This window comes from Urocitellus parryii, unplaced genomic scaffold (assembly GCF_045843805.1).
Source record: "Urocitellus parryii isolate mUroPar1 unplaced genomic scaffold, mUroPar1.hap1 Scaffold_166, whole genome shotgun sequence".
Taxonomy (NCBI): Eukaryota; Metazoa; Chordata; class Mammalia; order Rodentia; family Sciuridae; genus Urocitellus; species Urocitellus parryii.
In genome coordinates this window covers 16,879-41,309 of record NW_027552166.1, presented here as the reverse complement: position 1 = coordinate 41,309, position 24,431 = coordinate 16,879, and the positions used below count along the sequence as shown (strand labels likewise).

At 36.1% G+C, this 24,431-nt stretch overlaps 1 protein-coding gene across 1 annotated transcript; it reads left to right on the top strand.

Annotated features, from left to right (window-relative positions):
* The first annotated feature begins 197 nt into the window (after positions 1–197).
* On the top strand, positions 198–20,162 carry LOC144251720 (dihydrofolate reductase-like). The gene is made up of 6 exons (XM_077794491.1): positions 198–309; positions 656–705; positions 2,199–2,304; positions 8,835–8,961; positions 12,375–12,490; positions 20,015–20,162. The coding sequence occupies exons 1-6, from the start codon at positions 224–226 to the stop codon at positions 20,091–20,093; spliced, it is 564 nt and encodes a 187-aa protein (XP_077650617.1). The 5' UTR covers positions 198–223; the 3' UTR covers positions 20,094–20,162.
* The last annotated feature ends 4,269 nt before the right edge of the window (positions 20,163–24,431 follow it).

The following is a 24,431-nucleotide window of genomic DNA, read 5'->3' as shown; positions in this document are numbered from 1 at the left end:
CAGGACAGGTAGTGGTGGCCCGCCTACAGGGCCCAGCCGGTAGCGCGAGCCCGCTGCCGTTCCCGGGAGTCTGCGGGAGCGAGCACGCCGCGACCTTGCCGTGAGGCGGGGCGGAGGCGGGGCCTTGCCTTCTCAAATGAGACAGAGGGGGCGGAGTGGCTATCATTTCGCGCAGAGCGGAATCCGGGTGTAGCAGGGGAGCTGGGTGATCACTGCTGCTGTCATGGTTCGTCAGCTAAACTGCATTGTCGCCGTTTCCCAGAACATGGGCATCGGCAAGAACAGGGACCTGCCCTGGCCCCCGCTCAGGTATCGGCAGGGCTGGAGGTGAGGGTACAAAGGCTGTGCTCACTGGCTTTAATCTGGTCACCTGGGCAGGGACGCACAGGGCCTACTGGCCAACTGGAGCCAGTTCCAATGGACAAGGGCATGTAGACCCTAGGTGGCCTCTGCGGCTATAGCACAAAGCCAAATTGTTGATTTCCCACCGGATCCTGCTTCCCTGCCATGGCCTCTGCCCTGTGGTGCTCTGGCCTAGGGCAAAGTCCCTGGCCTGGAGAACACCACCCTCTGGGAAGTACAATGTTTGTCATGCATTAGAACCGGAGCCAACCAGATAATGTTTTGAGTAATGCTGTGTTTCTCTAACTTGCAGGAATGAATTCAAGTATTTCCAAAGAATGACGACAACCCCTTCAGTAGAAGGTAATGAAGGCATTTTTAAATGTTTGGGATTGTCAAGGATTTTTCTTGAAGTTTTCCAATGCAAATGTTGTTTTAAATGGAAAGCTTCACGTTAATCTGGGATCTTTAATCTTACTAAAAATCTGTCTGAAGTTCCCAAGGTTCATTAAGCGTCCCTTTTTTAAAAATTCTGGGCACATGTACAGTTCAGGTATTGCAAAATTGGCAGCTGAACAGAGGTCTTCACATTGGAGGTTAGCGCTCCAAATGGAGGCCAAAGGAGGTCTTTGGAAGAGCTGCTGGGAGAGATGTTAAACCTGAACTGGGGCATAGATGAAGAGAGTGGCTACAGGATCCTCCACATGAGTTATTTGGAATGTAATTATGATGCATGAAGGCATCAATGATGAACTCTCAGCATTTCAGTGTGGGAGAGTCTCAGTGACTAGAAGAATTAAGGAATGGAGAATGGTGTTCGATTGTGATGAGGATGATTTTGAGTTGTCTGTAAGGACATCCAGGACAATTTCAGACAGAGAGAGCTAGGTGAGTTGAGCTATGGGAGAAAAGAGGGTAAACAAAGAAAAAAATATGAAAATGGAGGAATACCCTGCTTAAAACCTAAGAAATGTGTATTTGTGGGTATAGGAAGAGGAATGGCAGAATAAATAAGGAAAGTCAGAGGGAGCAGATGCTGCATAACGTTAATAAAAGATATAAGGCCCTTGGAATTGGCTATTATGTCGCTGGTAGAGACAAAATGGCAAGAGCGGAAAGCTCCCGGGACACAAATCCCTCTCAAGAATCCTTAAGTATGATCTGCTAATATTTCTTTGATCCAAATGTCTTGACTCAAGGTTTTTTTTCCTTCTAAGAAGTCAAAAATGGAATCTATATATATCAGGTTTGTACAAAAGCATTATCTGTGGAAGTATAATGCTGAAAAGGCAAGAGTTCAACTTAACATGTTTTAAGATAAATTGAGGAAACTGTTAAGGAACTGTTTTTTTAAATATGATGATGGAAATCTACAAAGTACCCAAATATGAATAGCGTGATTATCCAACAATGATAACTACTCATATGCTGAACATTGTTCTAAGTCTAATCCCCCCAACAATTGTAGAGGTAGGCACTATTCTTATCTCTATTTTCATAGCCAAGGAAAGTAAGACGGAGGAGTACTGGTTAAGACGGAGGATGCCTGGTTAATAATGATAGAATGCATTGGATTAGAACACTTCAACCCAAAACCTTTCCTCTTTACTACATCATACGTAGTTGCAATTGATTATAATTAAATATTGGATACAAGTTGGGTAAAGTCCGAGGGGAAAATAATTACTATATTTAGGTTAGGAAAGATAAATGTAAATTTTTGTAAAGCTGTTTTAAGTTTTAATATTTTTAAAGCAAATCCACTAGATGTCACTATGACAAATATCTACGTGTATATGATTAAAAATATATGCATAGTCCCAAAATATATTTATCCTTTCCATGTGATTTTATAGGTAAACAGAATCTTGTGATTATGGGTAGGAAGACCTGGTTCTCTACTCCTGAAAAGAATCGACCTTTAAAGGACAGAATTAATATAGTTCTCAGTAGAGAACTCAACTAAGTACTATAATATAAAGTCACTACAGGAAAGTCATGTTCCATTTATTAAAGTGCATACCAGTATATGACAAGATGAAATAGTATAAAAGTAGCTATTAGTGAAGCTACCTAATATCACAAAGGTGATTACAGAAAATGAATAAGTTGTTACACCACATGGCAACTTATTCTGCTCCTTAAGTGACTAATGGATTTTAACACCTTGAAATGTTATATTAATAGATTTGCAAGTTACCTTGAACCTTCAATAAACTTAAATATCAGTTATACAATATAATCAATAACTTTTTCCTAATTTCACATAAAATCACAATATCCAAGTTTTGGGATTTGCCAAAATTAAGCAATTATCCTATCTTCAGTTGACTTAACACAAACATAAGAAGATGTGAATTTTAGGATGGACGAAAAGTGGTTATAATCTTATGCCCTGCTATTCCTGGTTAACTGGATTACCTGAATATCACTGTACTTGTGTTCATTTCCCCGTGTCTGAAGGTAAAATATTTTAAAGCATTGAAAATGGCTCTAGGGATTGTCTAGAGAACAGAGCATGTCTAGTTGGTTTCTGCTAACAATGGAGTAGATAGTTCCTGAGGCCAGAAATGCCAAGGCGAAAAGCAGGGTGTGGAATTATTGCCCCATGAAGTCATCTCTGGTGGCTTCCATGTCATTTACACCACATGTAGTATATCCTGATTTCTATTTTGTTTCTTTTTGTTGATAGTGGCATTGATCCTAACCTACTAAAATAATTTTCCATACCTCATGGTTTTGCTTTGATGGAGGGGTAATGCAAATTAAACTTAAGGGAAAGTTTGGGATCAAAATGTTGAGCATTCTTCCTTAAACTAATAATGTAGTTACCAATAAGAGTCCAGTATCATAAGGTACTACTTGCTTGACAACAGTGGTCATAATGGTCATAATATTCCTTTCCTGCATGTATCAGTTAGGGTTCAACCAGAAAATATTTATCTATATGGATTTTTTTTTGAGGCAGTGTCTTGCTAAGTTATCGAGAATGGCCTTGGGCTTATCAATTCTTCTGCCTCAGCCTTCCAGGTCATAGGATTATTTATTTTTTTAAATTCTGAGATAGGGTCTCACTATGTTGCCAAGGCTGGCCTCGAACTTGTGATCCTCCTGCCTCAACCTTCTGAGTCACTATGGATACAGGCACTTTTTATCAGTCTTATTACAAGGAATTGGCTTTCACAGTTGTATGTGAAACCAAAACTCTTTAGAGCAGGCCATTGGGCTGAAATTCTCTAGCCAGGGCTAAGGCAACACAGGTAAAATTTCTTCTTCTAGGAAACTTCAGCTCTGTTCTTAAGGCCTTTGAATTGATGAATCAGGCCTACCCAGATTAAAGTCAACTAATTACAGATGTTATCACATCTACAAAATACCTTGGCAGCACCACTTGAAATACTCTTTTAATAACCAGTAACTATGGCCTACCCAAGTTAATATACCCTGGGAATGAAAAAAATTGTACAGCTATAGGCTAAAAGATTCAGGCTCATAGAGATTTTCTGCCACATCTGCCTAGAATGTCATAGGTAAAAAACTAGATTTACCAGGATGGTTGCATTGATTTCCTCGGGGTGATGGGAAATACATTGATGTGTGTCCTGCCATCTGCCTTGGTCTTTATGCTATTCCTTCTCCTGGTTGCTAGGATATTCTGATGATATCTTTTCTTCATAGAAACCAAATTCACAGAGTATATTGCCATTCCCAGAGACTTTTAATAACATGAATACTATTCAAGTTTATTTATGACTATCTTCAACTAAAATAAACATAAAGAAATCTCAGTTGGGAGGATGTTCAGTTGAGCCAGGATTTCTCCTTAAATGATGAGTCTAATTTTTTTATGATTCCCCCTGTGGTGTATGTAATTGGGTTTAGCTGCTTCTTACGTATGTATATATAACATTTTTTGGTGTACTTCCCTTTTTTTTAGGGCTGAGAAAATTTGAAGTCTTTATTATCAAGCATACCAGAGAAACAGTAATGCCAGTTAGTAAAATATTTTACTAGGTTTTTTGTTGTTGTTCTCCTGTCTCCCTGCTTGTTAGCCAGTTCCACACATATACTGAGAACCTGCTGGGTCCTGCACAAAAGGGCAGAGTTTAACAATCAGAAACCACTATTTTTTGTGCAAGTTTTTAAAGGTACTTAATTTTTTTTAACCTCCTCCCCAGTACAGAAAGAATTTGAATCCTCTAAGTAACCTCAATTCAGTGCCAAACATACTTATTTATGGTAACTATTTAGTTAATGAGGGATGGGGGAAAGTGTTTTTCCAAAGCTTTCTGGACAAATTGTGACTTTTTAAGAGAACCAAGGATGGAGAGGGTGACTACTAATAGGTCTCTTTTTGTTGTGAACTAGTGGTAGTTGCACAACTCTAAATATACTAAAAATCACCAATTTTTACACTTTAAAAGGGTGAATTGTGTGGTATTGTGATTTATATCACACAAAGCAGGTTTTTAAAGTATTTGGTACCAAAAACTAAGTAAAGAATTTTTACTACAATGCATCTTGACACCATCTCTAAAAAATCCAAAATATCTTCCATGATTTAAAATGTTGTAAATCATCTTCAATCCATGAAAGTTATCTAAATTTTATATCATGTATATATATTTTTCATCTCACTCTCATATCTTTTCTAGTGATTAACACACACTCTGCTTCTTAAAGCAGATCTCTCCAACTCATAAATTTAGCATAGCAAACACTGACAGACCTTGCGTCTTAAATCTACTCTGGTACCTAGTAACTTTGGGGCCTTCAGCAGGTTAAACCTAAAAGTTTGCTAAACCTAAACTTCTTTACATACTAAGTAGATTAATAATGACAGTTTTTGAAGGTTCACTGAAATTTTATATATAAAGTTTCTGCTCACAAGATACCTTACATGTCAGTTCCTACCCCCACACCTTGTAAATTTATAGCTTCTAGAAAATATTAACATGAACAAAATCACAATGAACACATTCATGATCTAATTTTCTTTTCTTTTTTTTTTTTAATAATTTTTTTCTTTCTTTCTTTGGTGCTGAGGATCAAACCAGTGCCTCACATGTGCCAGGCAAGCACTCTACCACTGAGCCACAACCCCATCCCCTCATTTTCATTTTAATATAACACTTTGTTCTTTCTTTCCTTGATTGTGAGACAAAAATCTCATCTAAATTACTATTTTCCTCAACTCCCACTTTTTTCTAAATTCTATTTTTCTCTGACTTCAGGACCTTGTACTATTGCCCCATCTATTAGCATTTTAATCCTCACCACAGATTACATTCTTTTACCCTCAACTTTGTCTCAGCTTTCTTGTGTTAAATAACTGCACTGTAACTATCAATAGAATCTGTGGGTAGTCTGTCATCTCTGTGCTTTTGCACGTCTTTATCTTCTTTGACACCCAGCTAAAGAGTCATTGTTCCCTCTTCACCCCAACCCAGATGATGCACTGTTTCTGGACTCCTGAAGTATCCTCTGCACATCTTCATTGTGTGTCTTTTTCATATGTTATGGCCACTGCTGAGATATTCTTTTGACTACCATCATGATCTTTTGGGTGCCAGGACTACTGTTTTGTTTTTGAAATCTCTTGTCCCGGTATCTAACATAGATATAGCATAGTAGGGATTCAGAACTCTTCAAAAGGAATGCTCACAAGTTACTTATAGAAAGAGAATAATCCCACTCGGGAAAAGTTTGCAACCTGTTTTTTTTTTTTTTCCCACTTAATTATTTACAGAAAATAAATTTCTATAAATATCTGTAATGGTCACATGAGGATAGATCATACTTGAAACAGTTGGTAATTGTTGGAAATCAAATTTTTAAAAGCTGAGTATAAATGGTCTCAAGTTGAACATTATTTCTCAATTCTACATAAGACACCATTCTAGTCTGAGGCTTTTGTGATTAAGTAGTATCCCAGCCGTCCCCAAAGATATCAGGCCAGAATTTGATCTGCCATGCATTTACCTTTCACATCAAGCATAGTGGGAAGGGATAAGGTCTCTATAGCAGCCTGGAGTAATCAGATAAGGCTGCTTGAGGCCAGAGGACATGGAGTAGGGGCGTTGCCCAGTCTAATCCCCAGCATCCCAATGTCTCAGGCCTGGTATCTCAGGCACTTAAAGCCCCTGGTCACCCATTAAATATCTGTTGTAATGTTAGGCTGCTGGAGTTCAACTACCATGCCCACCAATTCCTAGCTGTGTGATCATTGGTTACTTAACCCCTCATCTTTAATCTCACCTGTAAAAAGGAATAGTACCTACGTAAGATTAGTATTTATATTAAGTGGAATGCCTACTGTGTGCATTATATTATTTCATCATCACAAAACTCTTGGTCAGAAACAAGATACCAAAAATACCCACTTGGGTCTTGACACAGAATACATATACTGTTACATACCAGCTCTCCCTTCTTGGAAAATCCAATCTAGATTGGTTTGAAGAAAGATTATAGGCAGGAAATTAGCACTGAAACAAGGCATGATATAAAATGTTTACTATGTGTTATTCACTGTTCTTTTCTACAATGTGTGCTGCAAAGGGACTAACAGACTCAAACATTAGTTGGACTTTTTGCCTGTTCTTTTTTAGCCATCTAGGGGTCTAGTGTTTCCTGTGAAACATTTCTAAACTAATGTTTTAGCAACATTTTGCAGAAGCATTTCCTCCAGCCTTTGCTAAAACTTAAATCTGAAACCAATCCTTAATCAGGTTTTTGCTTTTGCAAACTCACTACAAAGGGCAATGAAATCTTCACAAAATTATCACCCCTTTCTTTGAGGTCCACACCAACCATTTATAACACCTTGGAAGTCATATTGCTATTATACACCCACTTTAAGGATACTGCTTCCTGTCTGAGCACGGTGGCACACACTTGTAATCCCAGTGACTCAAGAGACTAAGCAGGAGGATCACAAATTCAAGGCCAATCTGGACAATTTAGTGAGACCCTGTCTCAAAATAAAGAATTTTAGGAAATTTCAGGAAGGTAGCTCAATGGTAAAGTGCCCCTGAGATCAGTCTCTAGTACCACAAATAAAAAAAGAATGCTTCTTTCAGTTTTTCCTCATGTCAGTTCCTGTATCACCATTTTCCATTCTACTCCATCTTTATTATCCATCCTTACTTCAGCATCTTTACTTAATAAAACCACCATGACTATTTCAGTCATCCTGTACTTTATTAACTAGACTATCTTCTCCAATTCCAAATTTTTGACTTCTAAGTTTTCTCCCTGAACAGCCTAGTCCAACTCAGCCCTTATGACTGCCCTGATTCCTTAAGAGATAGTTAATTAACTTCACCCTGGTCTCCATTTCTTTATCTAGCCTGAGCCAAAGTATATTCTTTGCTCTATCCTAACTCCTTTACCAGATGACAAAGAGTGAAATAAGGAAAATAAATTTCAGGAGGAGAGGGAGGATGCAACCAAGAGAATGAATAATCCCCATTAGTTCTTGATTAATCGTTGTTATAACCTCTAGTTCAAAGGCAGTTATGTAATCTTTTTAAAGCACCAGCCTAAGACCTTGACATTGGATTGTAATTTTTGTTCCATATCTAATTACTATGAAAGCCTAGTTCTGCATGTTTCCTCATTTATAAAAGGAATTAGACCCCCTCCTCCCTGCCAAAACAATAATTGGTTTGGAGGTTGAGAGAGATTGTTAGTTCAATAATTTTACTGTTTATGTGAACTTTTCCCTTTTGGGTTTTTAATTATATAAGTAGCAAAAAACTGATTTTCAAATAGTTCAACCATTTCTGTTTGTTTGGAACAGTAAAGTTTTTTTTTCCACTCCCCAAAGGTATTAGCAGTTTGAATATTGCTGCAAACTTTTCTACACTCAAACATTCTCTTTCCAATATTTCATTATGAAAATTTTCAAACATACACAAAGAACTTTAAATAGCTATATACCACCACTTAGATTCTACGAATAACATTTTTTGTGTTAACTTTATCACATATCCATCTGTTCAGTTTGTCTTGTTCATATTTGCATGTCAAAATTAATTTCAGCCTTCTCTTCTTCATACATATAATTAACTAGAATTCAGTATTTCTCTACAGTTTTTTTTTTTCTTTTATGGTAAATATTACAATGAGGTGCACAAGTCTTAAATGTACATTTATTAAAGTTTTGATAAATGTGTATACCTGTGTAACCCAGCCCCTATCAAAGATACAGAAAAGGTAACCCCCAGAAAGTTGTCTCATGTCCCCTCACAATTCTTTATGCCACTACTTTAGAGACTACTGTTGTGACTTTATATCACATGTGATTTTGATTAACATATGGACCCTAGATGTACAAATGTAGGTAGGTATTGATTGTAGGCCATACTTTTTTTTAAAGGATTCATATTTATGATGATTTTGGTTTTATAATCACTGCTTCCTATTCATATAATTTGATTAATATGGATGGGTTTTACAAAAATTGTATGTAATTCTTTTACTTTTAGAGAACTTCCACAAGGAGCTCATTTTCTTGCCAAAAGTCTGACCGATGCCTTAAAACTTACTGAGCAGCCAGAATTAGCAAGTAAAATAGACATGATTTGGATAGTAGGAGGCAGTTCTGTTTATAAGGTAAGTAGAGTTATCTACAAATAAAAAGAAATGTTCCCTACTTTCTTTTAGTTCTCTTGACATTTAAAGGGAGGTTGGGAGGAAACATTAAGCCATAAGCATAAGAAACAGTACATTATCTCTAAAAAAGATATTTTGTCATTCTGAATTATTTGATTTTGTCCCTGCAACATAAACTAAATAAAAATGTAAAAGTAAAATGTTTGGTCTATATGAGTCTATTTTCTTTTTATTGATTAATAGTTGTATTTACTTATTGTGTACAACATGTTTTGAAATATGTATACTTTGTGGAATGGCTAAATCAAGCCAATTAGCATAAATATAACACCTCACTTTTTATGGTGAGAACACTTAAAATCATTCTTGAGCCATTTTCAAGAGTACAATATAAGGTTGGTAATAACTAAAGTCATCATGTTGCATGATAGACCTTTGGAGCTTATTCTTCCTATTTAACTGAAATTTTGTGTCCCTTAAACAACATCTCCCCACATACCACTTTATTTTCAATTCAAAATACTAGTTAATATTTACAGCTTAAGAACCATTCTAAATGTCTCCCCAAGATTTGCATTTGCATTGTACTAGTTTCTACCTCCACCCCCATCCCCATGCCCTAAATAAGCTGTTATATACCTTCTCTTACAGGATGAAAATCTCACTGAGAAAAGAGTAGGGGTCTAGTTGATATATACTTACTAGATGTATATGAATTTGTTAAAAGCAGAAAGCTTTTCCTCAATAATTTTCATTTAATTTTAGGACATAAGAGAAGGGTTTCATGATTTCAGATCAAAAGGGTAAATAGTTGGGCTGGGGATGTGGCTCAAGTGGTAGCACGCTCGCCTGGCATGTGTGCGGCCCGGGTTCAATCCTCAGCACCACATACAAACAAAGATGTTGTGTCTGCCAAAAACTAAAAAAATAAATATTAAAAAATTCTCTCTCTCTTTCCCTCTCTCTCTCTCTCTCTTTAAAAAAAGGGGGGTGGTAAATAGTGTGTTAAAGAAGAATTCTTTTTTTTCTGATACAAATTGACTTCCAGCTTTTAAAAAAAATGAGGATACTAAATAGAATTCTTTGGCTCTTGACTTGGGTACAGTGCTGAGGCAAGAGGATATTAAGTTCAAAGCCAGCCTCAGCAACAGCAAGGCACTAAGCACCTCAGTGAGACCCTGTCTCTAAATCTCTAAATACAAAGGACTGAGAATGTTGATGAGTGCCCCTGAGTTCAATCCCTGGTACACCCCACTCCCCCAAAAAAAGCACTATTGAAAGGGTAACTTTTAGAGGGAAAAGAAAAATCAGTCCCTACCTCTTGGGGTTTAGGGTAAAATATACACTGAAATTATTTGTGAAAGAAGAGGTATTCCGGGATCTTAGAAGGGATTATAAAAACTCTCAGTTTCTTATGTTCCTGATTCCACAATCTCTTATTTTTTCCCCATTGTAATAAGGGGAAATGAACATTTTTCTTCTTTAATCTTTCCATCCACATATGAATTTCTTCTAGAAAACAAGTTCATTTTATTATTTATCACATTTTGAGTTACTCAAATCATATCACTTGAAATTGTACTTTTTAATAAGCACTAAGTACTTAAAAGCATGTATATAAAATGACTTTTGTATAAGGAAATAAAGCCTTCAGGTGATTTGTGTTATTCACGTGCCTCTCATCACAGCTGCTTTCAGTCATTCAGGCTGTTCTTCCCAAGTACCACGTAAATAAAGTTTCATTGGAACACAGCCCCACTTGTTTGTTTAGTGTTGTCTGTGGCTGCTTCTGCCTATAAAAGTAAGAAACCGTATGACCCTCAAACCCTAAAGTGTTTACTGCCTGACTATTCACAGAAAGTTTGCCTCACACCATCAACTTTGATATAGAACTTAAAATGCTGCTGTGATTGGTTAATCCCACTCAGTTGTTCTGGGTTTTGTTTGTTTGTTTGTTTGTTTGTTTTGTTTTTTTGTTTTGTACAGTAAGAATTACTAGGGGCTAGGAATGTAGCTCAGTGGTAGAATGCCTATCTAGCATGCATGAGGCCCTGGGTTCAATCCCTAGCACCACACAAAAAAAGAATAGAATATTTATTTGGTTGTAGCAAAGATAACAATGGTTTAATACAAATTTAAGTATTCAAAATAAAATTTGTTCAGTGTCCCACTCAGTTTTTCGGGTTTTTGGTTTGTTTGTTTTTTGGTTTGTTTTTATTTGTTTTGTTTTGTTTTGTATAGTAAGAATTACTAGGGGCTGGGAATGTAGCTCAGTGGTAGAATGCCTACCTAGCATGCATGAGGCCCTGGATTCAATCCCTATCACCACACACACACACAAAAAAAGAATATTTATTTGGTTGTAGCAAAGATAACAATGGTTTAATATAAATATAAGTTTTCAAAATAAAATTTGTTCAGTTCCCTTATTTGGAACTTTAAGAATAACAAACACCTGGAATTTTACATATGTATGTATGCATATAAAAATATTTTTCTTTTAATCTATACATGTTTGAGAATCGAGTTATTACTGCAAAGCAAAATACACAAAAAGCGTTATTGCTTTGTTGGGTCTGTAAAGGATTCATACTGTTTATTAAAATTTTTAAGATATTTGTTTGAGAGCAATCCTTTCTGTAGAAACTGTCAATAAAACTGTAGATAGTAGTTAGAAAAATCATTTAACAAAAAAGGCTATAGTTGTTAGCAACAAGAGACATGTTAAATTACTGTATTGAGGAAAGAAAGCAATATTAAATTTTATGAGTGTACTGAGTAGGCCCTTGGTGTTCAGTAGTCAAGATCACATGAAACTGTACTATCTTGTATGGATATACATGTGTAAGTTTTTCTTTGGAAAATAACTTGATAACTTTGGATTAATGTCCCTTATTTATTTATTTATTTATTCATTCATTCATTCATTTTTGGTGGCCCTGGGCCTTACACATTCAGATTAACTTTTTTTTTTCAATATTTTATTAGTTGTTGATTCATCTATATTTATTTTCATGTGGTACTGAAAATCAAACCCAGTTCCTCACACATGCTAGGCAAGCGCTCTACCGCTGAGCCACAACTCCAGCCCCAGATTAACTCTTAAAAGAGCAGCCAAAGGAAAACAACCAAACTGAATTCTTAAATTAAAAAGTATTTCTCATAAGCAAACTAGAGACCAGAATATAATAATTATCGATTATGATTAGTTCCATTCTTAAGGTAACTAAGGCACATTTTAGAGGATCCCAGATTTAAGAATAGGGTATTTATGTAGTATACTTTGGCAGTAATAAACAAGTCTTTAAGGCCTAGTATAAGGCATTTCTTTCGTAACTAAAACAAACAAAAATCTTAGAGTGTCTTATGATATAGATTAAGGAAAGTGATGCCTTTTTTGTTTTGTTTCAAAGGAAGCCATGATTCAACCAGGCCATATTAAATTGTTTGTGACAAGGATCATGCAGGAATTTGAAAGTGACACATTTTTCCCAGAAATTGATTTGGAGAAATATAAACTTCTTCCAGAGTAAGTATAAAGTTCTTATTAAAGCGCTTTTGGACTTTCTATGTAAGAATTATAGAAAAGAACATTTTCTTCTTTCAGAATGAGTTCAGAGTAGGAATGTGTTATTGTATATAGATAAAGTTAGGAATCTTTAGACGTCTTCAGTATACTGGAAATGCTCAGGTTTTAATGATGTCAATAAAATCTAGAATTAATGTATTCAGTTCAACCTAGGAGAGTCATACATGACATAGGCACTGGGGAAATAGTGTTGACTAGGCCTGATGATATTGCTGACCCCCTGGAGATACACTTTCTAGTCAGGGGGAATGACAAGTGACAGTCATCAAAAGAGGTGTTGGGTAGAGAACTAAAACATTGGGATGTGATAGACATGGAGTAGTCTGAGAAGTCCTCTCAGAAGAATGACATCTATAGTGAGATCTAAATGTGAAGAAGCCAGCCATGTAATAGCAGGAAGAGAATTCCAGGAACCAGAAATAGCTAGTTCAGAGGCTGAGGCAGAAATGAGGTTGGCCTCTTCCCTGAGTCTGACCGCTACTGTGGCCAGTGGGAGCAAGGGGGAGGCCAACAAGGGTCAAACTGGGTGCAGGTTTAGAGAGTCTGAAAGGAGAGTGACAATGTTCTAGCTGCTTTATGGGAATGGACTGCAGGGGGACAAGAGTGAAGCAAGGAGACCAGTTAGTAATTCAGATGAAGGTTGAGGGGACTCAGATAAAGGTGGTAGCAATAGTGGAGATGGAGAGAAGTTATACTTGCCTTCCTGTGCAGTTGTGACTCCAGCATGAGGCTGCTAAATCTTGAAAGCTCACAACATTTTTAGTTTAAAAGCACATTTCAGCCATATTCTATAGAGAGAAAAAGATTAATTATATCAACCCTTTTAGACCAGCTTTTAGAGCATTCTTGCAGATATTCTCAGTTGTATCTAGTAATTATCCCTTGAATGTGAGTTTGTTTTTGAAATGCCCCCTAAATGAACCTTCAGAGCAAAGTCAATAAATGGATGGCCAAGCTTTAGAATAATAGTCTATTACTCTACGGAGTAATAGCCTTGGATCAAATGAAGTGAATGATTTTTCTTGAGCTCTTAACTCTAAAGAAAACTGAAAAGTATAAGAACTCTAAGCAGCTGAAATACAGGCTTTTGCTTAGGCTCCAAAGGTGACTACTTAGAAAAATCACATTTGGAAATTTTATATAAATTTATGTAAATATCAATTGTTTAACTTTGTCATATCTTACGTATTTTCTCTTCTGCTTTAATTGCTGAGTGTCACATTATATGGATATTGAGCTCAACTTTTCTTCATTTCTTACCTTTCTCTTTGCTGCTAACAACTGTGTGAATCAGATTCATTTAAATACCTTTCCATCTTTCCAAGTCTTACTACTCTTAATCAGAACACTTTCCAAAACTGGAACCCTTGATAATTTAAAACAAATACCATTCTGCCTCTCCAGATTTAAAGAAAAAAATGTAGCATCTTTACTGAAATGTCCTGCATATAACATAGCATTTATTATACTAGTGTTTAACTCACTAGTGTTGGTATATTTACAGGGTTGTGCAACCATCAGCACATTCTCAAGTGACAATAAGTATGAGGGTTTTTTTCCTGAACTCCCAGTTCTGCTCCACTGATATGTATGTATATCTTCATGCCAGTACCACAAGGTCTTCATTACTAACTTGTGAAATCAGAAAGTATAGTTTTTCCAACTTTGCTTTTTTTCCCAAGATTGGTTTAGCTCTTCTGGGTCCCTTGCATTTCCATATGAATTTTATGATCAGTTTGTGAGTTTCTGCCAGAAAGCAAGTTGTGATTTTGATAGGTGTCATCTGTAGGTTACTCTGGAGAGTATTGTCATTTCAATATTAAGTCTTCCAGACTTTGAGCCAGTGATGTCTTTCCACTTACTTAAGTCCTCTTTAATTTCTGTCAGTAAAATTTTGGTTGTATGTCTTGTACTTCTTTGTTAGTGTTTAATTCCTTTTATTTTTCCTTTTATTTCCTGTTTGTTGCTAGTGTTTAGAGACATGAGATGGGAGGGAAAGGGAGAGAAAAGGGAAATTGCATGGAAATGAAGGGAGACCCTCATTGCTATACAAAATTACATATAAGAGGTTGTGAGGGGAATGGGAAAATAAACAAGGAGAGAAATAAATTACAATAGATGGGGTAGAGAGATAAGATGTGAGGGAAGGGGAGGGGGGATAGTAGGGGATAGGAAAAGTAGTAGAATATAACAATTACTAATAAGGCATTATGTAATATTGTGGATGTGTAACCTACGTGATTCTGCAATCTGCATTTGGGGTAAAAATTGGGAGTTCATAACCCACTTCAATCTAATGTATGAAATATGATATGTCAAGAGCTTTGTAATGTTGTGAACAACCAATAAAAAAAATGAAAAAAAAAATAGAAATACAAGTGATTTGGGTTTATTAATCTGATATCCTACAACCTTGCTGAATTCAATAGTTCTAATTGTTAGTAGATTTCTTAGGATTTTATTTATAAGGTATAATGTCATTTTCAAATAGAGATAGTTTAATTTCTAGTTTAGATGTTTTTTTAATTTCTTGCTTAATTGCCTGACTACAACTTCAGTATGATGTTGTCTGGAAGACGAAAAGATCAGATGTCTTAGAGGGTAATGATTTAGTCTTCCTCGATAAAGTATAGTAGCTTTGAGTTGTCACACATGTCCTTTATCAGACTGAGGAAGATTCCTTCTATTTCTAGTTCATCTGGTATTTTTTTCATGAAGGGGTGTTGGATTTTGCCACGTAACTTTCTAAGTCTATTAGGTGATCATGTGTTCTTTGTCTTTTGCTAATTAATAATTTAATATACCATCAATAAACTATATTACCTTCACTGATTTTCATGGTAATCTTGCATTTCTGGGATAAACTACACTTGGTAATTGTGTATAAGCCTTTTTATATGTTGCTAGATTCAATTTGCTAGAATTTTGTTGAGAATTTTACATTTGTAATCAAAAGGGATATTGAGCTTCTTTGTTTGTTATGTCTTCACCTGGATTTGGTATCAGGATAACACTAACCTCACAAAATGAGCTGGAAAGTGTTCATTTTTCTGTTGTTTTTCAGAAGAGTTTTTGAAGGAAACGCTTCCACTGCAAGTTGTGATGGTCCTCTGTACTTTTGGGCCTGTACTAACATCACAACAGCCCCCCTTAACATGGGGTAGAGGGAATTCCTAAAGGGGAAAACAAGGAGAAGAGAAAAAGGAAACCTGCAAAGTAAATGTACTTTGTCCCTAAAGTCTGTAACCATGCTCAATTCTAGAGCTTTCTCTCCAAATCTGTCTACATTAGAGAACTTATCGTTTCCTACTCTCCAAAAGTGAGCTTTGATCACTTTTTACCCCTTCCCATTTTCCCCCTTTTCCCACAGTAACCCCTTAGTTTGGACCCCCATTTTCTTGTGTTTGTATAGGTTTCAGTTCAAACACAGTCTTTTATTAACACCATACTTTTTGGTTTAAAAAAAAAGAAAGTAATAGTATAATGAAATAAAAATGACAGTGAGAACTATTGTGAGATGAAAAGAGAATAAAATTAGAAAATAGATAAAGCCACAAATGGTAGACACCGAAGAGCAGAAGTTGATATTAACAAAATAAGATGGTTTTACTTTGTGGCTGCCTTTTTTCCCATAGGTCATTTTCTGTGCAATTATTCTTTCAACCACACTATGCTAGCCTGTCCTCTCAAGCTCTGTCCTCATTCATCTTGGAAGAAATTTTTCTATCTCAGACTGTCACATGAAGGCCCAACCAAACCAGCAGGCCCAAGTGTTTTATATCAGCAGTTTTCTGTTTAATAAGCTCCAAACAGAATTTGCTGTCCACTTAAAAACCTTCCATGTGACCACCTAGTCAAAGATAAAGACCAAAACAGGCCTTTAGAGTCTATAATTGTCTGTTTTCATTACTATAATGAAATACCTGAGGCAGGCTAACTTTAGAAAAAAAGGTTTATTTGGCTCACAGTTATGGAGGTTCAAAGGCATGCTGCTGGCATCAGCTCGGTACTGGTGAGAACCTAAGGGCAGGGGCAGACTTGGGAAGAAGAGATCACATCTCAAAATAAGAAGCCAGAGAGAGAGTATAATCCTACAGTCCATGGGCATACTTCTAATTAATCTGAGTTCTTCCCACCAAGGGTTGTCATCATTGTCATGTAGTCCCTGTCCCCTGCCCCCAGTTAAAGGTCCATAAAGACACCTCCCAATATTACCTCACTAAGGACCAACACTTGAACCCTTCAGGGACAAACCATGTCCAAACTATAACAGAAGTGGTAATTGGCTCCAGAGCTGACACAGGAAAACCTTATAGGTAGAATTAGATTTCAGGTGAACTGATGTCTCCTCTTCTGACCCCACTACTTCCTGACTGTCCAAGTTCCTGGCATATTTGTCCACAGTATTTTTATATCCCTTCCCTCCAACACCTTTGCTTCCTGCTTTTATTTTAGCTGCAATTTGTTTTTTATGGGAAACTGTTTCAGGAACTCTGTTTACCTCTTAAACTTTCCATAAAATCGTCTCTGGGTTATTCTTGTGGTGCTTTGTCAGTTTAGATCTGATATTGATTCTTACTTATTGGCTTTCTCGGTGCCTGAAGGTGCTAAATGGGGAGTCTCTGGGTGGGTGGTTCCTAACAAATAGGTGGTGTTTCCAAATCCTGTCAGACTTGAACTCAGCATCCAAGTGTGGATCATAGACAGTTTGCTCTTTAAAAAGTTTGGAATGATGATTAGGAAATGTAATTATAACTGTTATTAAATTAGACTGAATGTGTAGATATTAGAGAAAGAAAAATGCAACAAGCAGAAATAAATTTTATTTTCACAGAGAAGATCTACATTAATACCATGGCTACTTATCATATTCAGCCAAAAGCACAGTCATTTTAAGTGTTATTGTTCATGATTTTAGAAAGAACTTATTACTGCTTTGTTTTTGTCTTATTAACTGACAGTCTTGACACTCCTGAGAATTTTACACATGAAAAAAAATATGTAAATGTTACTCTTCATGACTCATTTCAAAGAGACTAAAATTATGGTTTAAAATTGGCCTAGTAAAAATCATTTGTTCAAAAAAAAAGAGGTTACTACTAAAATAGTGGGACAGCAATAGCTAAGGAAATGGTTGCAAAATAAAAACATAGCTAACAAAAATTAATGCTTATTTTTACTGAGCAATGTTCATGTATATTATGAGAGAAAAAAGTTTTCCTGTATCACCCTTGTCTAATAGTTAGGGGGCAAAATAAACCAGTAGTAATGGGTAGCATTTGTGGAAAACTTACTGGGTCAGGCCTAGTGCTGAATTCTTTACCATAATGAGAATTCTTTACCATAATGAAGCCTTTTTATACCAGTCAGGCCTGGAGATAGGTCACACAGCAAATCCGGGGACACTCACAGAGTGAATGTTAAACAGCTGCTGCTGACCCCCACTGGAGCAAATGGGTGCAGCCTCCAGGACACTAAGAAAAAACACTAAGATCTAGAGTGAAATAAAAATGTTGATAGGAGGCAGAATGGTCAGAGCAGTCTTCAGCTGACAACCTGGGGTTTTTTGTTTTTGTTTTTGTTTTGGATTGTACTTTTTTACTTGATGAGTTATTAAGTTGTGAAAAAAGAAGTGTGTGTGTTGAGGGGGAGGGATAATAGGCTTTCCTTCCCCTCAAGCAAACAAAAGTGAATTTATTATCATTAACAAAAGTGAATTATTATCATAAGTGTGGGTTGGGTTGGGTTACCCTCCAGATAAAGAATAATTAGAGGGCTGGGGATGTGGCTCAAGCGGTAGCTCGCTCGCCTGGCATGCGTGCGGCCCGGGTTCGATCCTCAGCACCACATATAAGCAAAGATGTTGTGTCTGCTGAAAACTAAAAAAAAAAATAATTAAAATTCTCTCTCTTTAAAAAAAAAAGAATAATTAGAGTGAGGATTGTTAAGTATTGACTGGGAGATGCTTTTAGGAGACTTTTTTTTTAATTTGTTCAAATTAGTTATACATGACTGTACGATGCATTTTGACACATTGTACACAAATGGAGCACAACCTCTCCTTCCTCTGGCTGAATATGGTGTAGAGTCACACCAGTAGTGTAATCATACATGTATGTAGGGTAATAATGTCCATCTCATTCCACCATCCTTCCCATACCACACCTCCTCCCCTCTGCACAATCCAAATTTCCTTCATTCTCCCCCCCCCTCCACCCCATTGTGGATTAGCATCTGCTTATCAGAGAAGACATTCCATCTTTGGTTTTGGGGTTTTGGTTTATTTCACTTAACATGATATCATCTAGCTCCATCAATTTACCTGCAAATGCCATAATTGCATTCTTCTTTAAAGCTGAGTAATAGTCCATTATGTGTATGTACCACATTTTCTTTATCCATTCATCTGTTGAAGGGTATTTAGGTTGGTTCCATAGTTTAGCTATTGTGAGTTGAGCTACTGTAAACATTGATGTGGTTATGTCACTGTAGTATAAGCTGTTTTTAAGTCCTTTGGGTATAAACCAAGGAGTGGGATAGCTGGGTCAGATTGTGGTTCCATTCTAAGTTTTCTGAGGAATCTTCAGACTGCTTTCCATAGTGGTTGCACCAATTTGCAATCCCACCAGCAATGAATGAGTGTGCCTTTTTCCCACATCGTCACCAACACTTACTGTTGCTTGTATTCTTGATGATTGCCATTCTGACTGGAGTGAGAAGGAATCTTAGAGTAGTTTTGATTTGCATTTCTGCAATCACTAGAGATGTTGAAGTTCTTCTTCTGTGAAGAAGTTGTAGTTCTTCTTCTGTGAAGTATCTCTTCAGTTCCTTAGCCCATTTATTGATTGGGTTACAACCTGGGTTTTGAATGGGAAACTAAAGGGAGTAAAGAGTCAAGTAAGAGGGAAGAGGAAAGATTGAATTCATCCTGATTCTAGCCAAGAAATTGCAATGTGCCATACATTGCAGAATTAGAGCCTTATGATGCACGTCTCTTGAGTAAACAGGAATTGAGAATCTGTCACCATGCCAGACACATGACTTCGGTTTTTGCTTTAAACAACTATAGATTATATTTCATTTTCTTTTGCTTACATAAGAAATTTTTTATCAGCTATAAAACTTACAAAGAATTCTTAGGAATTTTCATATTCCCTTGATGACAGAATAGAAATATACTAGGGAACTGCTATGGTGGTTAGTTTTTGAGGAAAGAATTAGGAATCAGAAGAAAAGGAGGAGAAATCACAACTTTCATTTTCTAAATTTATATACATAGTTTTGTAGGGTTTTTTCTTATTATTTGCATATGTATTATATTTGCCTGATATTTGTCTACCTTAACAGTGGCTTACCTACAAGAAGAAAAATCTTACCTTGCTTTATCACCATTGATGCCTTTTGGTTGAGATTCAGGGAAGCTATGTTTTTGAGGGATTAATTATACATCTTTTTCTTTTGCAGATACCCAGGTGTTCTTTCTGAGGTCCAGGAGGAGAAAGGCATTAAGTACAAATTTGAAGTATATGAAAAGACTGATTAATGTGAAGATGTTTTCTGATTTATTTCATGTTATCCTTCCCTCTAAAAAATTCTGTATTTTTACATTAGAATAAAAAGACTTGTGTGGTTAATGATTTCTAAGCAGCATGTTTTATTCTCCATCAGTCATACTAGGTCATATAAAATATCATTTAGGAAGCATTTCTTGCTCTTTCTTGCTATAAGTTTCCTTCATTGGCTCTCCCCCAAAGTCTGGACTGAGTACCTAACACCTGCCTACCTATCTGCAAGACAGCTGCAGTCAACTTATAGCATGAGTTGGCACTAGGGTCCTTAGAGATAAGAGCTAGATAGATTAGTTCAAAGGGCAGAAATGGATTATAAACAGAAGTGCTAGAACTCATTTTTTTAAAAGAAAATTAGATCAAGGTAAAAACTGTGAATATTCTTCTTTTTCTTTTTCACATCCTACTTCTAAATAAACATTGTTTTCACTCAGGGAATGAGTAAATTAAGAACTCAAATATGGACAATAAAGAAGCAAGTAGGAGATTACCAAAAGGAAACTCTGAGACCTTTAAAATTTGCTTTTGATCTTCATTGAGATTCCAGGAGATACTACATTGATGGGCTGCTCTTTGCAAAAGAAAATGTAATAACAAGTATAATAGCATCAATTAAAAATTCTAAGAGATAATTGAGAATGGATATTGCTAGATACCAAAATCAGTAAGTTAGAAACTAAACCTTACAAAATGCACTGTAAAACCTGTCTGAACTATCATGTTAGCAAAGATTTAGAAAACTAGGTATGCAAAAGAAATAGCATTTTCTGCCTTGTAAGCTTATACCACCAGTTAAAGTGCAAGTTAGCAATATCAATTCAAATTCAGAAGATTCTGGATTTGGACCCAGATCTTCCACATCTAGAACTCAATTCTGAGCAAAGAGACGGACTCCAGAATATTTGTTGTAGCATTCTCTTGTAAACTTGGAAAGAGCCCAAACGTCAATAAATAAAGAAATGAATAACTAATGTGTCTATAAATTTTATTTATTTTTAATTTTGCAACAGTTAAAAAGAATGAGATACTATCAGAATAATGTCAGAGGTTGTTTAGTGAATGAAATAATTTTGTGTAATAACAGATTTTCTAATTTTAATATTTCTAAGAAGAAAGTATGCTTCAAATAGTTGACAGAATGAGAGTTTAACAAGTGTTATTTTCTGGCTTAGGTGCATATACTGTGATTAGGATTGTGGGCAACTGTGCATATTTTCACGAAGACTTATTTAAGATAACAAACTGGGCCCTTTATGTTCATCAATAAAATAAATTTCAAATAAATAATAAATATTTATTAGCAATAAATATAATCCAACACAGGAAATTTCACAACTGTGTAGCTTGCTTAGAAAACAAACAGTAAAAATAATAGCTTATTGACAAATCTGGGACATTTGGAAAGAAGTAAGTTCATTGAAGATAAAGCAAATGTAAACATGAGGTTGATGAGGGGAGGTGATTAGGCAATCATTAATAAGATTCAAGAGGATTTAATACTTACATGTATGAATACATGCATTAGCTTCAAAATTGGGAGAAATTTTAACTTGGAAAAAAAACAAAAAAACATGAAGGTACTTGCCAGAAAGCCAAGAGAATGAAGAGCACCCCTGGATAGAGCAACTAAGGGTAAAAAAAAGACAGAACCAGGCTGCAATGTGGCTCAGTGGTAGAGCGCCGGCCTCACACATGATTTGATCCTCAGCACCACATAAAAATAAGTAAATAGGGGCTGGGATTGTGGCTCAGCGGCAGAGCACTCTCCTAGCACGCAGGGGACCTGGGTTCGATCCTCAGCACCACATAAAAATAAAGCATTGTGTTGTGTCCGTCTACACCTAAAAAATAAATATTTAAAAAAAATAAGTAAATAAAGACTGTATCCATCTACAACTAAAAAAATATTTTTTAAAAAAACAAACAAGGGACTGTTTTCATTTTAAGACTTTAGAACCCTTTGATTTTACTAACCCATGTTCATGTATTTCTTTAGTAAAAACAATTTTTTCCTAATAAAAAATGCACTAATTCATGAAAGCTGGGCTTCTGTTATTTTTTGTACACCCCACTTAAAATTTCAAGGAAACTTTGACTGCAGTATATCTCCATGGTCAGCTTAAAAATGTAGAAAGGAAAACATAATGAATTAGCCATGGATCACACAGAAACCCAGAGAACAGTTTTAGGTGTCAGGATTTCTGCATGGTGCCTGCTTCATTCATCTTTCATAGAGAAGCAAGTCTCACTTTTTCCTGGTTGATTTATGGAGTAGCACTATACTAAAATATAAAAAATATGGCAAAAATGTAAATAATAAGACATATATTCTAACACTCAGATTAGAATGTTTTGATTCTATGAACTCGTAATTGTTAACACCTACTTCCTTACAAGCACTGTTTCTCAAAATTTTCCCCACATCACCTGCATTAAGGACAGGACCCAAAATCTGCCTTTCAAACAAGTAACCCTGATTCAGAATCCTGCTCAAATTTATGAAGCACTGATTTAGAACTTTTGCACCCTGCCTAAGGGAAGAAAAAAAATGTTTTCTATCCCTAGTTCTAAGAGAAGGAAAGCATGCAAAGTGTAATAAGTTAACATGGAGAGATGGGAGAAGATAAAAGTAAAATAATGATTAGATTTACATGTTGCTGATCTATTAAAAACTAAAGACTTCTTAAATATATAGTAAAAAAAATGCATATGGAAGTATTTCGTATCAGCAAGTCAGAAATATAGTAAGAAACCTCAGTGACAGATGTCTCAACAAAATGTATTTGTTAATAGTTAATAAACAAAAAATTGCAAAGCACATGACATAATTAGCTAAGATGACTTTGTGAGGGAAATGTTGCCAACTGCTGAAAGGATTTAGAAAAATAATTACCTCTGAAAGATTGAACCCTGTGATTGAGGATGTTCTGGCTGTGGAGAAGAAATGCATAATTAAATGAGTACCTGGAATAGAAGTAGAAATTCTAGTGAAAACATATTAGTACTCACAAAGGAGATAAAGGCTATAACCAATCTACATGAAGTTGGGCTACTTATGTGGAAAGGAAAATTACATTAGTGATAATTTTTAATGATATGTCCCAGCCTTTTCTGTCCCTCAGGAGACCTCATGTGTACCAAAATGTTCTCAGACAATACACTGACATTTCTCTTAAACCACGTTCTTTCTGGAACTAAACAGAGAAAATCATATCAGTATGTGATACTTGGAATAATTTTATAGTCAATAATCAAGGTACATAAAAACTAAATTATTGGAAGGTAAATTTGAGGTGCTTTCTAATTCTGTGCCCCATGAGTCACAGGACACACACTCAGGACAAGCCCTAACAGAATGGAATTTAGTCTATTAGACCTGACAGTGCTGTAACTCAGGAAAAACTGGAGGAAAACCAAATTGGGATTCTGAATGAAACTACCCCTTTTCAGCCACTGGTCATGGTCCTCTTCTAAGGAAAGAAGACTTGGTTTCATGGCAAGACAAAGGCTTAGAGCTGCCCAGCACTGCCCAAAGCTGCCAGCTGTCTTTATTCTTGACAGGTGAATTAGCAAAACCTGAACTACATACTGCTTTTCCACCAACATTTTGTTATGAACTGTTTTAATTACACAGAAAAGTTAAAGAATGGTACAGTAAGCACCCATCTATCCACTACCTAGATTCTATTTTTAATACTTGCTATCTCTGCTCCCACATATTTAGCCAACTGCCCATCTTGCATTTTGCTGTATTTCAAAGTAATACTTCATGTTTCATTCTTCAGTTTGCACATCATTAACTACACCTCAGTATTTGTTTATTTGTTTGGTAAAATTTGTGTAGTGAAATACAGATCTTAAGCATAGCATTCTACTTGGGTTTTTTGTGGGGGGGGGAGGGGGGAGGGGAGGATTGAATTCAGTGGCACTCAACCACTGAGCCATATCCACAACCCTATTTTATATTTTACTTTGAGACAGGGTCTCACTGAGTTGCTCAGTGCCTCGCTGTTGCTGATAGTGGCTTTGAACCTGGGATCCTCCTGCCTCAGCTTCCCAAACTGCTGGGATTACAAGTGTGTGCTGCCACACCTGGTGCGTTCTATATTTGACCACTGTAACCCAAACTTCTCTCTGTCACTCCAAAAAAACTCCTTCATATCCTTTCCCAGTCAATCGCCATCCCCGACAACAGAGTCAATCACTATTCTGGCTTTTGTGTCATTATAGATTAGTTTTGTGTATTCCTGAACTTCACATGAATAGAATCATACAGTATGTACTCTTTTGATCTAGCTCATTTCACTCACCAT